This window comes from Prunus persica, chromosome G7 (assembly GCF_000346465.2).
Source record: "Prunus persica cultivar Lovell chromosome G7, Prunus_persica_NCBIv2, whole genome shotgun sequence".
NCBI classification, from domain to species: Eukaryota; Viridiplantae; Streptophyta; class Magnoliopsida; order Rosales; family Rosaceae; genus Prunus; species Prunus persica.
The window spans coordinates 10,090,806-10,104,537 of record NC_034015.1 but is presented as its reverse complement, the minus strand read 5'-3'; the positions used below and the strand labels follow the sequence as shown (position 1 = coordinate 10,104,537).

General features: G+C 39.5%; 2 protein-coding genes across 3 annotated transcripts; both read right to left on the bottom strand.

Annotated features, from left to right (window-relative positions):
* On the bottom strand, nucleotides 149-5,244 carry LOC18770023 (type I inositol polyphosphate 5-phosphatase 12). Of its 2 annotated transcripts, XM_020568598.1 has the most exons (11): nucleotides 4,966-5,244; nucleotides 4,359-4,887; nucleotides 3,849-4,101; nucleotides 2,944-3,754; nucleotides 2,708-2,832; nucleotides 2,494-2,578; nucleotides 2,048-2,353; nucleotides 1,651-1,942; nucleotides 1,424-1,547; nucleotides 980-1,340; nucleotides 149-880 (listed from the first exon to the last, which is right to left on the bottom strand). In XM_020568598.1, the coding sequence occupies exons 1-11, from the start codon at nucleotides 5,242-5,244 to the stop codon at nucleotides 551-553; spliced, it is 3,495 nt and encodes a 1,164-aa protein (XP_020424187.1). In that variant the 3' UTR covers nucleotides 149-550. The 2 variants fall into 2 exon arrangements, with proteins under 2 accessions (XP_020424187.1, XP_020424186.1); XM_020568597.1 differs by having other exon boundaries at nucleotides 1,651-1,928; nucleotides 2,058-2,353; nucleotides 4,359-5,244.
* Nucleotides 6,168-7,755, bottom strand: LOC18769080 (NAC domain-containing protein 55). Its single transcript, XM_007202928.2, has 3 exons — nucleotides 7,494-7,755; nucleotides 7,050-7,300; nucleotides 6,168-6,932 (listed from the first exon to the last, which is right to left on the bottom strand). The coding sequence occupies exons 1-3, from the start codon at nucleotides 7,753-7,755 to the stop codon at nucleotides 6,168-6,170; spliced, it is 1,278 nt and encodes a 425-aa protein (XP_007202990.2).

Below are 13,732 nucleotides of genomic sequence, written 5' to 3'. Positions count from 1 at the left end.
GCAAGTATTAACGAATGAAATCTACTGCTCTTTTTCACATGGTTTTGTTCCTCTATTTTGTTTTGCTTGCATGACATTTGGTTGGATTTGAGGTTGGAACGTAGTTCAGAGAGAGAGAGAGAGAGAGAGAGAGAGAGAGAGAGAGAGATGACATTTAGACTTATTTTCTATACAGTGAGGATAGGGTCCTGATTAATCTAATACAATATACTCAGTCATTACTAGTTTATGACCTACTAATCAGAAATATAATAGACAACACGAGAGAGATTCTTCTTCACATTTCCTTCCTTATAGCCTCCGGCAAACAAGCATAGCTTACCTTTACCCAACCAGAAACTACTTGTTTCACTAGAAAGCAAGCTTTGATGTAAAACTTAACCTGATATTAGAGAGAGGACATGAACATGATGCTGCTGCTTCCGATGCTCAATATATAAAACCTGTTCCTAAATCCCTCTGCACTCCTTCTACCAGCCGCTCACGCGTCTATGACTGCCTGCCTCATACTTACTATCAGTATCTGTTACTAGTTCGTTTCAAGGATTTTTCAAGTTTGTTTCGCTTCGCTGCTCGAATTGTTAGATTGCCTGTGAACTGGACTTGCTTGCCCTTTTCTGGAGCTGTTGGACTTTGAGACAATGCGGATTGTCTTGGCCGAGGAGAAGCAATGCCTCACTCTGACTCGATGACTAAATGTTTGGGCTGAGCAACTCCCATTCACATGCACTATTAAAATCACTTCCTTGTCTCGGGTGTCTTCACACCACCAGTTTTGAGGGATGCCATCAACGAATTCTTCTAAGGTATGAAACTCTTCATGATGAACTGACACCTCCACACTCTGTTCAGGTTTTATCATCCCAGCTGCTGGTGTCACCTATTTTTTGTTTTTTTTGTTTTCAAAACAACATCAACAACAAGAAGCAACAACAAGAAAAAAAGTTAAATACTTAGGCGGAAATTGTTTGATACCTACCTCAAGCCATCGGGGAAGCCCGTTGGCTCCTCTTGCGCGATAGTCAGGCTCATCGCCGTCCTCCTTCACGGTGGACTGCCCTTCACAAATTATTCTAAACACGGCCATGTCCTTCACACATTTATTGGTGATACGCAAAATGGATGTGTCCTGATTTTGAAGAATTATGGTGTTGGTGTTGACAGTAGTTTCTGGAACATAGTTTAATTCTCCAAGCATAGACCTGATTTTCTCATTGGATTTTATGACTTCCCCAAACTCTTTTCTCCTTACTGATCTATCAACATGGGCAATTTGTAAAGACAATTTACACCGGACAGGTTTGTGATCACTGTCAGTCACATCCATGCATGCATCATACCTATTTAAGATTTGGACCAAACTTAAAGTACAATTGAAACAAAGAAAATAAAAATACAATCCCTGGAGAAGAAGAAGACATACAGTAAAATTGATGAGACTATAGGACACTCTAAACCACACTCTGAAACTGGAGATGATCGATTGTCGCGGTATATTATTCGATCACACCAGGCAGGAATTCGTTTCTTCTCACCAGAATCATATCCTGGGGACAAGAATATATTTATTTATTTTACTCGTGTAAGATAAGAGAAGCCAAGAGCTGATATATTAATGCAGAAATTAAGTGTGTTTTATGAAATAAATACCTGCTAAACCTGCTTGGTGCCTTTCAAACTTGTATGTTGGTGGGAATCGAATGAGTGCCTCACGCATCCCTTGGAAAACTTTCCCAGCTTTCATCTCTGCTCTAAGCTGATCTTTTTCTCTGAGCCAATCAAAGCATCTTTGCGAAACAAAGTCCCTTGCTTCATCATAAGAAATACCAAAAAGTCGATAGTTGAAATCACCCAGAAAAACAACCATATCTGCTTCAGCTAATTCAGGCCTTGCTGCTTCCTCAGAGCTGCTGCTGCTGCTGCTACTGCTGCTGCCTGAAGCCTAAATAAATCACCAACGTTTTGTTTTAACTCTTAGTCTTAGCTAATAATGATGAAATTAAATTAATGTTATGTAAAGGGTCGAAATAGAACAAGTAGTACATACATTTGTTGGCCGAGTCATGTTAACAGAAGTTGCGACACCAGCTGCAAGAGAGAGGACCCATGGCAAGCCAGAAGAATAAAGCAGCCAAAATAAATAGGTAGACAAGGCAAGAGAGCAAGACAAAAACAGGTATGGTAGCATACCAGCTGCATTGTTAATTAGAGATGACCGGTTGAAGACCATATTTCGATAAATGTGATCGAAATCAGCATTACGGCGATTCACAGCTTCTAAATGTGCAGCCAAGTGACAGTTCACAAAGCACATTATACGATCGTACACTCTGATTCTCAAACCAACACCTCCCTGCATAAGACACCAGAACCATTTTTTAAAAGAATAAGAAGCCAGCCGTACTATTAAGAAATTAAGCAGAGACAATCATCAAACTGACTGCATTTCCATTTTATTCTGTAACATAAAACTGTGAATGGAGAAATACAAACCTTATTCCCAATCGCACGACCAAAGCCGCATGGAACTGCTCCAGCATCAATATCTCCAACATGTGTTCTGAGATTCTTTCTTACCCTAAATCGGAATTATCAGCTCAGCTCATGAGGCCAAAAATAAAAAGAATTAAGATGTCTCACTGATAAAAGGAAAGAAATATGAATTGCAGGCTTGTTCCTAAAATGTATTTTGATCATAACCGCTTACCAAAGAGATATGAGCAAGCCTGCCAACTGCCTAGAACCCATACGTTCAAAAGTTCTTCCTTCTTCTAAGGCCTTTCCTATATTATCAAGCCACCAGTGCCCAACAGAGCTCCCTTCAAGCCCTACCTACAAAGGGAAAAAAAGTGATCAATAAATAAATAAATCCACACCATCAACAGAGCTCCCATAATCAAGCAGTACACAGCATCATCAATAAAGGAAGTCATATGATCTTACAGTTTCTTTTGCTGCAGACATTGCAAGAAAGCCTGCACCCATTTCTACTTCTTGCAGCCCAACAACTACAATGCCAACATCTGGCACAACAGAACCCAACCATGACTTTAAAGAATCCTGAGATGCTCTTCCTTGACCAACATTCCATGTGCCAATTAAAATTCTAACATTGTCTGTTCTGGTATATACATGTTCTTTCGCAGCTAATTCTGAACGTACCAAGTTGTCCGCAGGTCCTGGAGATTTGATGTTCCATCCACGTATGCCACCATGAGTGGCCAAGCTAAAAACAGAACCAGTTCCAGCTGCTAATTTGATCACAGGGCTGCTGTGTGCAATCCATCCTGCAATTAGATTTCCCTCAAGATCCAATACCTGCATCATGCCACTCACATAGCCTACATATATTCGTGTCCCCAAAGTGCAAAAGCATTGGACACTACAAGGATGGTGATTAAAATCTTGCACACGGTTTCCATTTCCATCCCACTGCACCAGTAAACCATTTGTGCATCCACTCCATATCATGCCATCGGCAGTTAGCACGAGTGCCTCCGTCTTCTTGGTATCTTCTACAAATGCCCCTGCCCCTCTGGTTGCAACTCGACGAACAGCATCTGCAGCTCCCATTATAGCATTACGCGACCGTTGCAAAAAGCCCCCGGATTTCTCCTTTTTTGAGGTGGAAACAAATTTTACCTTCATCTCATCTTCTACTGCTTGATCTTGCTGCACTGATGACATATCAACTCGATTCTCAGTCTGACCATCTATATTAAAGACTTTCACAAGCTCTCGTGTACGAGCATCCCTGACAAATCAAACATCTTTTAGAATAAAATTCAAATGCAAATTATACTTAGAGAAATATTTTACCAAGACAAGGTCTTGAATTGAAAACTAACCACAAAGAGAAGGACAGAGACCCAGCACACCAAACTTTAGCTCTAAAATTATCCGATGCCAAACACTTTACATCTTGAGAAGATATACTACAAACACCATTGACAGTAACTTGGCTCCTGAGGTCAATGCATGACCTCTCCACCAGTAAAGCTGCCATATGTCTTTCCTCGGGTTTAAGAGAGAGAGATTTTTCAATGGATTCCCATGGCCAGATCTTAATAACACCACCCTCAGAACCTGACCACATATCACCTGCGTCAAAGAAACATACATGATATCAGAGGTTAATTAACAATCACATTGGAAAGAGTGAGAAGTAGTGTTATTACACAAAGAAAGAATTCTTCTCTATCTTGAATAAACTAGTTCGTTAACCTCAGGAGCGTTCTGTGATAAAATCCCTATTAGTAATTTTCATATTTAACCTATTAATTAAAAAGTAAAACACCAAACAACATACAAGCACAGTACCAGTACTAGAGTGAGTAAGTAATGAGTGGCTGACTGACCGTAAGAAGTGAAAACCATGGCAAGAACCGGAGCGCGGTGGGCCTGCCATGAAAGACCTTCCTTAAAAGGAGTAGAAGAATCCAAAGGCTGATCCATCTTCCAAGACCTGATCTTGCCATCCTTATGGCCAGTCCAAATCAACCGAGTCCCGGAATCAACCATGAGGCAGAGGGTAGGAGAGGAGTTGGCCGATTCATAGTAAGGGGCTGCGTCCTCATCACCCCTCAACACTCTGCCGCCAAGGCCGCACCCCGGTTCAAACACGTCCTTCAAATTCCACACCCTCACCCCACCCTCCTGCCCGGCCCACAGCTGGGTGTCCGTGCAGGCAATGGTCCTGAGGAACCTCCCCACCTGAGTCTCCCTCAACGGGTGCGGTCTCAGCTCCAAGCAGGGCGGACGGCCAGGATGCACTGAGGCGCGCGTTGGAACCTTGAAGATTCCAGCGCCGCCTCCACTGCCGATGAATTCTGCCAGGGGCTGGCTTTCCCTGCTGCCGTCATGATGATCTAAATCACCATGGCCACCCTCACCCTCCATGCAGAGGCTTTGGTCAAGTCTCTGCGAGTGAGAGCCCGCGGCGTACAAGTCTTGATCAGGGCCAACACCAACATTCATGTTCATACTCGTGGTGGTATTAGTGGAGGAGGTCGAGTAGGGGAAGAAATCGTCGTCGGAAGAGTCGTAGTAGTCTGCATTGTTGTTATGGATGTTCTTGGGGACAACGTGGACGTCGTCGAGGCTGTGCTTGCGCATTTGGTGGTGGCGCTTTTGCGCGGAGGATGCACGCAGCTGCTGGCTCAATGAGTGGGATTTTCGGGGCGGAGGGGCAGAGCTTAGCCCTGCCAATGCGTCCCGGTCATCGTCTTCGGTTCTCTCGTCCATACTTAATCAATCAGAATCGAAGCAGCGTAGATCAAAACCAACGCCAGAAAGAACAACAATATTTAGTATATCACCATGAAAAACGTAGGAAACTCATTAGATCTTAGAGTTGAGAGAGAGAGAGAGAGAGAGAGAGAGAGAGAGAGAGAGAGAGAGAGAGAGAGAGAGAGGGCCAGAGAGAGAAGAGAAAGAGTCTAAACTGCAAAGGGGATCCGAGAGAGGAGAGCACGTTGGTTGGTTGGTTGGTTGGTTTGCGTGGGAAGGCGAAGAGAGCGAGGGAGCGAACGAGGCCTCCGTAGAATAAGGAGGGATTTAAGTTTTTAAGGAGGGGCTTACATAACGCTGCAGCACTAGCTCTCCATAAATTTGACCACCATTCAATCAAGCCTATCAAAAACAAAACCAAAAGTAACAACGGTCCCCTTAATTTATTAATTTATTAATTTGTGATCAAAATCAATTAGAGGTGGATTAATGGATGAATTAATATATCAATCAAAAGCCACATTGCACCGAAAACACATTGATTAAAAAAAAGGAAACAAACACCAATTTCATACGTATAATACTGTAGACTAATTGGCCAAGACATTGTGTGCCCCCTTCGCCCGAGTTCAATCAGTGTATGTGCGCAACGGGAATGAATAAACTTCTTTTTTTTTTCTCTAAATTATTTTATCCATACCGTCTCTAAATGATTATAAGTACGCTTTGATCGATGTGGTTGGTAGTCTCTGATTGTTAAACGTTAATTAGCGTGACCGAATGAGTATATTAATTGTAGAAAATTGTTGACCATGTAGCGTGTTGGAATGTGAATTCAGATATACAGCTTAGCGTATCAGATATTTGACGCAAATTGAAGTGGATGTCTCCGAAACCAACGAAAACTAATTAGAGAAGAAAAAAAAATGTTAAGCAATCTAATGACCATCTATTGGAGTAGTGGTACTATTCCCGCCAGGGTTTGTGCTCTGCATTACGGGGTCAGTGGGAGTCACAGAGTTGAGTGGCTTTGCAGATTCAACTGGCATGCCGAAAGGAACACATTCAGCATTGTCATCGATCGGGAAACTGAAGTCTGGTAGAGGCTCGTGAAGCAAGTACAGTTCCTCTTCCTCCTCCGTTGTGTCCGTTGGAGCCATGCCATAGCCACTGTTGTTAGGTTGTGACACATTGTTGTACATTGGAAGAGATTGAACTTCAAAACCATAGGGAGCAGTGGACTGATAAAATTCTATATTTTCATTGAGTAGATAACCATCTTGATCATAAATATTCATGCTGTGAAGCAATGGAATTGAATTTTCTAGTTGTGCATGCGCCATTGGAGCTAGGGTTGTCACCTCTGGATGAGCTCCCAAACCATTGCTAGCCCAAGTACATTGTGGGAATGATACATTGTTTAATGCATGAGCACTGTGATTAGTCATGTGAACGTCGTATTGTCCAGCAAGGTTGGAAGAAGAAGAAGAAGAAGAGCTGCCACAGTAAATATTCGGAAGTGGCGGCGGTAGAGGAAGAAATCGGAGGGCTTGATCTTCTTCAGCTTGTGATCTCGTGGTTGATGGATTTGTCCCCTGTTCTCCAACATCATTAGAAACTGTGTTCGCTTCATTTCTTGAATTTTTCCTGCTGTTCTTGCCCCTCGAGGTTTCGTATACCTTGCATAGAACGCAAGCCTCAAACTGCACAAAAGAAAAAGGCAAATTCCTTGTTAATCTCACACGCCTAAGTGTAAAGAAGACCTAATTGACGAATATAATTAAAGGAATAATAAGAAGAAAATAAATTATTGTACATACCTCTTCCTTTTGAAGTGTGTATTCGTGCATAATCCAATTGGTCTTTTTTCCTTCTTTTTGCTGTCCTAGATAAAAGACCAATGATTTCTTAACCCCAAATGAGCCATCAATTTCTTTGATCGGTGTATCCTTACCAGTTGCTTTCCAATACCCAATATTCGCTGTACGGCTTGGACGTTTGCCATTTTTGTACTTCCGTTTCCTTGTGGTGTAGAAGAACATCACAGGGTCTTCTGGTATTTCAAAATATTCTGCATGTCAACAAAAAAAAAACAAAACAAAACAAGTGCATGCGTAAATCAGTATAGCTATACTATAAAAATAAGATTATGAAAAATTGGAAATACGTTAAATACTTTTCGGAGTTTCGACACAACTAAAAAAAAAAATTGTGGAAAAATTAACAACTAATTAAAGAAAATGATGAGGGAGAGAGAAATAAACCTGCAAGCTGCATTGGGGTGAAGTCATAGATATCAAGATGAATGATTCTACTGTTATTCCAGGTTCTGTTTCTCAAGTAAAACACAATCAACTCTTCATCAGTAGGACAAAACCTCCACCCCGGTGGAATCCCCATGGAAACACGCTCTTCCTTCATCATCATCATCTTCGTCACCATATCGCGATGACGATCATCATCATCATCACCATACAAAGCTGGAGCCTTGCCTTTGTTAGCAGCAGGGTCACCAGTACTAGCCATATCTCAGGCTCATATAAAGTCGCCTTCAAATTTGTTGCTTATGACTAATTAATTTGGAATTAAGACACTGCCTCTCTACATATATAAAAATATTGGAGAAGAGACAACTCCTAATCTCCTCCGGTCTAGGAAATTATTCATGTAATTAATCTGATTTTATAGTCCTTCTTCTTGTTGAACACTGTTTAATTTGTGAAATTAATTTAAGTTTGCATGCGTTTAACTTCGTAATGTCTATCGGATATATATGACAGCTAGCTACTTCATAATCTCCCTTTTGATCAAGCGAGAGTTTCTTGGAAACCCTAACCCATACGAGCTAGCATCTCCTTTTGGACAAGGATTTGGATTTCATATTTTTCTTTTTTTTTCGGACATAGATCAATTTGAAGATTAAAAAAAACCCCAGGATTTGCCGGTTTTTACATGATGTGCAGAAATTATTGTTTTATTGAAAGAAAAAAAAAACAAATTATTTTATATACAAGACCATATACAGATAGGCATGCATGCTGATGGTAACTGGATAAGTTTGACTGTGACAACTTGTAATAGTAAAATAAAACAAATCTAATTATTCGCAGGGCTTAAATTTGTTATATTTCATTGATGCCTCCTACGATAAATTATAGATATTTTAACTGTATGTCTAGCCTCTAGGATCATGTAAATGGAGCGATACACGCAGTTGCCTCATTTATTACCTGATATTGAGGTCTTCATGGATGGAATTTGCTTGCTCTTCTATGTAAGGTATTGGTTTCGAGTCCTAGAATTCGTATAGTGTATGTGAGTTAAATATATTATCATCCCTCTCAGTTAAAAAAAAAAATCTTTAAAAAAAAAATTATATATATATATATATATATATATTTACCCCTACATTTCAGTTCTTAGTTTTAATTCCCTTCTCCCTCAATATTAGTTATATCAAAAACAATTTTAAAGACTAAAGTTGTTGGTCATTGGGCCGTTCCTAACATGGGCTTGATCACTCTTGAATGCTGGGCTTTTCTAAACATTACATAGCAACTTGGGCTATTGACCAGTAAACAATTTACAGTTTCCATAAAGTAAAATTGAATCCTTTTAGGTGGGGCGAGGGACAACAAAAGTAAATATACCTTGAATCATCCTAAAAGCCAAAATTGCATGAAATATACTAATCTTGTTATAAAACTGGAGAATTTAGAGAGGGAATTGAGAGAGAAACTGAAGATTCTCATTGATATCAGATTGTATTCTGATTGTTCTCCTCATTGTTACACATGGAGAAGCCCTATTTATAGGCATTTGAAGGGGGCAATTTGGGGATTCCACATGGGGGCATTTTGGGGACTCCACATTTACAACACTCCCCCTTGGAGACCACAAATGATACAGAATATGTCTCGTTAAAAACTTTGTCAGTAAAAATCCAGTGGGACAAAAACTGGTCAAAGGGAAAAAGAGTACATAATCATGTGTAATATAAAATTCTATGTATATTGACGCGCGTGCGACACTGCCTCGTTAAAACCTTGCCAGGAAAAACCCAGTGGGATAAAAACCTAGACGAAGGAAAAAGAGTACGGTGTTTGAAGATCTTTATTGATAGCGCGCTCCCCCTGATGCTTGGCAAAATATCTTTAAGTCATACTGTTGATCAGCTTTCTGAATATCGTAGTTGACGCTGCTTCTGTGAGTCAATCTTGAGAGACACTGCCTCGTTAAAACCTTACCAGGAAAAATCCAGTGGGATAAAAAACCTGGATGAAGGAAAAAGAGTACAGTGTATGAAGGTCTTTATTAAAACCATGCTCCCCCTGATGAATATCTCTCCCTGAAAAATTTAGGACTAGCTTTTGTCCAGTAAGCGACCATAAAAATTTTCATAGTATACCCTAAACCTTTGAGCGACACTGCCTCGTTAAAACCTTACCAGGAAAAACCCAATGGGATAAAAACCTGGATGAAGGAAAAAGAGTACAGTGTGGAACTGAGCTCTATCTGGTCTAGTATACTTCCAGAAAAACATTTAAGGACCAACGGATAATCCTCATAAAAATGCTTCAATACTTTCTTAGTATAAGCAAGAATCTCGTTGGCACAATGCTCGATCCTTAAGTCGAGACAAATATTTCGTGAATTCTGCAGAATCTTTAATGTGTTGCAATCACATTTTAATCAATGTACTCACTGAGGTAATTTATGCATATTAATATTGAGTACAAATTTTGTGCTTCAAGCACATGTCCTTTAGGGACTTGCTTTATGCAATGTCAATCCTCTCAACGGATTTTGTCTAAAAAGGATTAAACTTTATGACACATTATATAGCTTTAACCCAGCTATTTATACATCTTTAGAAAATCGCTTCTGACGATATGCTCCGTGCATTTAATAACCCTTAAAGATAATATGTTGGTCTCCGTAATTGTGTAATAAGGGGGGGCACAATTGAATCTGTAAATATGGAGAAAACCCAACATTCCTTGTTTCTTCCAGAAACAGTGTGTCATACAAAGTAGATATATTCCCTTTTATTCCGAACACCCAAGTATAAATTTCAGTATTAACATCTTTTGGGGTTCGTATTGTGGGTTTGTTCTTTCACGTTCATTCTCATCTATAATGGAATTAGCTCGTTCCATTTTGGCCAATGATATTGTCGACATTTAATAATTGAACGTGGTTCCAATCAACACAGCCCATTGATGATTTGAGTAGCTACTCCAAAAACAAAAATTGTCATTCATCAATTCATAATCCCACCATTCTCATGTGCATGCGCATGCATCAATTATAAGCATTTCTTTGCTTTTGGGTACCCAAGCCACTTCATGGGGCTTTTATTATGTGAGAATGTGGATTATAACCTCCATTGGAGCGTTATTTTACATAGGGCGTGGAAAATCTCCATTTAGGGAGTTGGAACATTTAGAACCCATATATCTGTCATGCTGCAGGCATGCTACAGATTAATTCATACATGTCAATTAATTTCTGGGACTTTAACCCATATTATGGGACTTTAACCCATATAATTTGCTACGCATTAGGCGTGCATAATATCAATATTGACATGTCAAAGGATTGTCCTTTCGGGACTTCAATCCACATCATTTGCTACGCAACAGGCGTGCATCATATTGATCACTGCTATACTCATATTCTGTTCTTATGGGACTTTAATCTGTGCAGTCTATTATCAATGTATCCAACTTACAATCTGTAAAATTTGCATTAATAATTCATGGATACATACAAGCCATTCTTTTGGAACGGACTTATCTTCCCATTTGGTTACCTTTCAAGATAAAATATCAAATAACTATATAAGCATAAAATAACACAAATACTGCTTACATCCTTAGGTGGGAGAAACTTTTCTCAAGTATCATTCAAGCTCGTATCGACCCAGTAAATATAATGTAGCGCTTGATGATCTAGTTATATCCTGCAAGAGCAAAATCACAACTCTTTTCTCTGTCAAAAAACAAATATCCCTCAGAGTTACAAAAAGAGAAAAAATGCAAAAAATTGTGATATGGATTGCAAGAGAAGGTAAGCAATCAGGGAAGGAAGCTGGTGGGAGCAGACAACAAGCTCAGCAATCAAGGAAGGAAGCTGGTGGGAGCAAACAACCAGCTCTCATTTCTTCTAGTCTAGAAGAACTTCCGGAGATTAGAGCATAAGGTTGCCTTCACAGTTCCCTGATGTGGCGGAAACGTGATCAGGGATAGTCTCGCTTCCTGAATGGATGATCAGAGATAGTCTTGCTTCTCAGGCATATTAAGTGCTCACTGATAAGAAAAACAAGTAGATATCGCATCACTAGGTATGGAGAAAACTGGATGTCTTCTGCAAAGAAAATTTCGTTAGTAACACATTTATACACAAATACAATGAATAGGTAGAACCGGTGAATTTCAAATTAACTATAGGAAAATTACGAGATTCTCGGGATACTTTTGAAAAGTAACTCCGTGAAATCCGCAAAGCAAGATCGGCTTTTGACGAAAATAATACTTTGAAAACGCCGAAAGTGCCGACAAACATTAATGAAGGCCACGTGATGTTTTGGAATCTGGGAAAGAAAATATGGGGATCCGAAAAGATATTGGGATCCTGAAAAACTGTAGCCATATTTCCTCCTATAGATATTGCCTTTGCAAATATTGATTGGAGCAACTGCGTTTCAACTCAACTTCCTTCATTTTCTGAAACTTTAGTTTTTTTTCTAAGACTTTCTTCTATACCTTCTTAAAAATGGCTTCCTCTTCTTCCTGCCCAAATTATTTCAATTTAAATGATACTCCCACAACAACCAGTGACGCCCAAGTTTGGCGTCCATCCTTTGTATCCAAAAATCGTCATCTCACAGTTAATGATTCTGTGATGATGAATGATGCTACTGCTGTCATAGTAGCTAGGAATTTCATTATTCCAATGGATGAAATGTTGTTGACAGGGAGATCAGAGGAAGAGGCTATTGATGACTCAATGGCTTTTAGCATTCAGAGTGCTGCTTCTGTTTCTAACATGGCTGATCGTTTGCGTGCTAGAGCAAACGAGGTTCAGATTTTAACAACTGAAAATTCGTCTCTCCAAAGAATGCTTCATGAGTCTCAACAGGAGGTTGAGAAACTTAAAGGAGAGAATAATGCCTTGTTGAAACTGGTGAGTTCGTACTCCGTTGATACACTGAGAAGGCTAGACATGCTGCAGGTCTCCAATGAAAGAATTTTGGGAGACCACGAGAGGCTCATGGCTAAGCTTAAGAGGCGTCGTCCTCTTCCTTCAGAGGCTTCTAGAACATAATGTATTTTTATAGATTTTACAGGGCCTGCACCTTCATTGCAGGAAAAAATCTATCTGTTGTATGTTCCTGTAATAATAATTGCGCACATTCTTAAACTTGCATCTGTGGTTTTTACGTCTTTTCAAAATGATGGTTTGGAACCTTGTGCCTTATAGGTTCAAATAACCACATCGACTCTCCCAAATTTCATATTTCAACGTATGGAATTTTTGGCCTGGGCTAAACACAAACTCAGAATTTATTCGCCCTTTTCAAGTGGACATGAAATATGAATTGAGTAAAAGCTACGATAATATCGCAATATAGTAGTGAAGAGCATTAACTACTATATACCCACAACCTCAAATTCGGGATTTCTCATATATTTGAATCCATGTGCTTCTGGCACAGATATATCAAAATATGTGGGGAGCCTCAATTCATCATTTGAGATTTATATTGATATTATCCATTTCACGGTGTATTCTTAACAACCGGAATTCACAAAATATATTTCTTCCTTGAGGTGTCGATTATAACAGAATCGAACTTTATTAAATTCATCATTCTCTTATGCCAAAGAAATATGTGGCGTACCACAATTTGCAATAATACCTCAAGGGTTGTCCATTTAATTGTTGGAACTTCAAGTTCTCAAGACTGTTAAATTTTGAACCTCAAGCCAAAATTACATATTCTCATGGTATGGACATTTTTACAATTTTCTGTACATATTTCTAGACTTCAAGCCCTTATATAATTGTCCATATCTTGAGGAACTTCTGGCATCTCATTTAATTGCTCATCCATGAGTTTAAGGAACTGCAGGTTCCCTTTTGAATAGTGACAGTTTACCCAAAATGGTAAATATTTATGCATACATCACTATTCATGTATATGGCACTATTCATGTGTACAATACATTTGCCAATACTGTTATTTTCATGTGTTCCCTTTTGAATAGTGACAGTTTACCCAAAATGGTAAATATTTATGCATACATCACTATTCATGTATACGGCACTATTCATGTGTACAGTACATTTGCCAATACAGTTATTTTCATGTGTACGGCACTATTAACCAATATAATACTGTTACATCATTTAAGGAACCCCAGGTCCTTATTTACATGTCAGGGATCAAGGACCCTCAAGTCCGATCACATGTTTACAAATATAGTGCCGGAGAGAC

Coding starts and splice junctions, on each gene's coding strand:
- LOC18769080 (XM_007202928.2), bottom strand. CDS start 7,755: ATGGCTAGTACTGGTGACCCTGCTGCTAACAAAGGCAAGGCTCCAGCT. Junction 7,301..7,493: donor CACCCCAATGCAGCTTGCAG/GTTTATTTCTCT, acceptor GTTGACATGCAG/AATATTTTGAAATACCAGAA. Junction 6,933..7,049: donor ACACACTTCAAAAGGAAGAG/GTATGTACAATA, acceptor TCTTTTGTGCAG/TTTGAGGCTTGCGTTCTATG.
- LOC18770023 (XM_020568597.1), bottom strand. CDS start 5,244: ATGGACGAGAGAACCGAAGACGATGACCGGGACGCATTGGCAGGGCTA. Junction 1,929..2,057: donor ACTTCTGTTAACATGACTCG/GCCAACAAATGT, acceptor TTCAGGCAGCAG/CAGTAGCAGCAGCAGCAGCA. Junction 1,341..1,423: donor ATAGTCTCATCAATTTTACT/GTATGTCTTCTT, acceptor AATCTTAAATAG/GTATGATGCATGCATGGATG.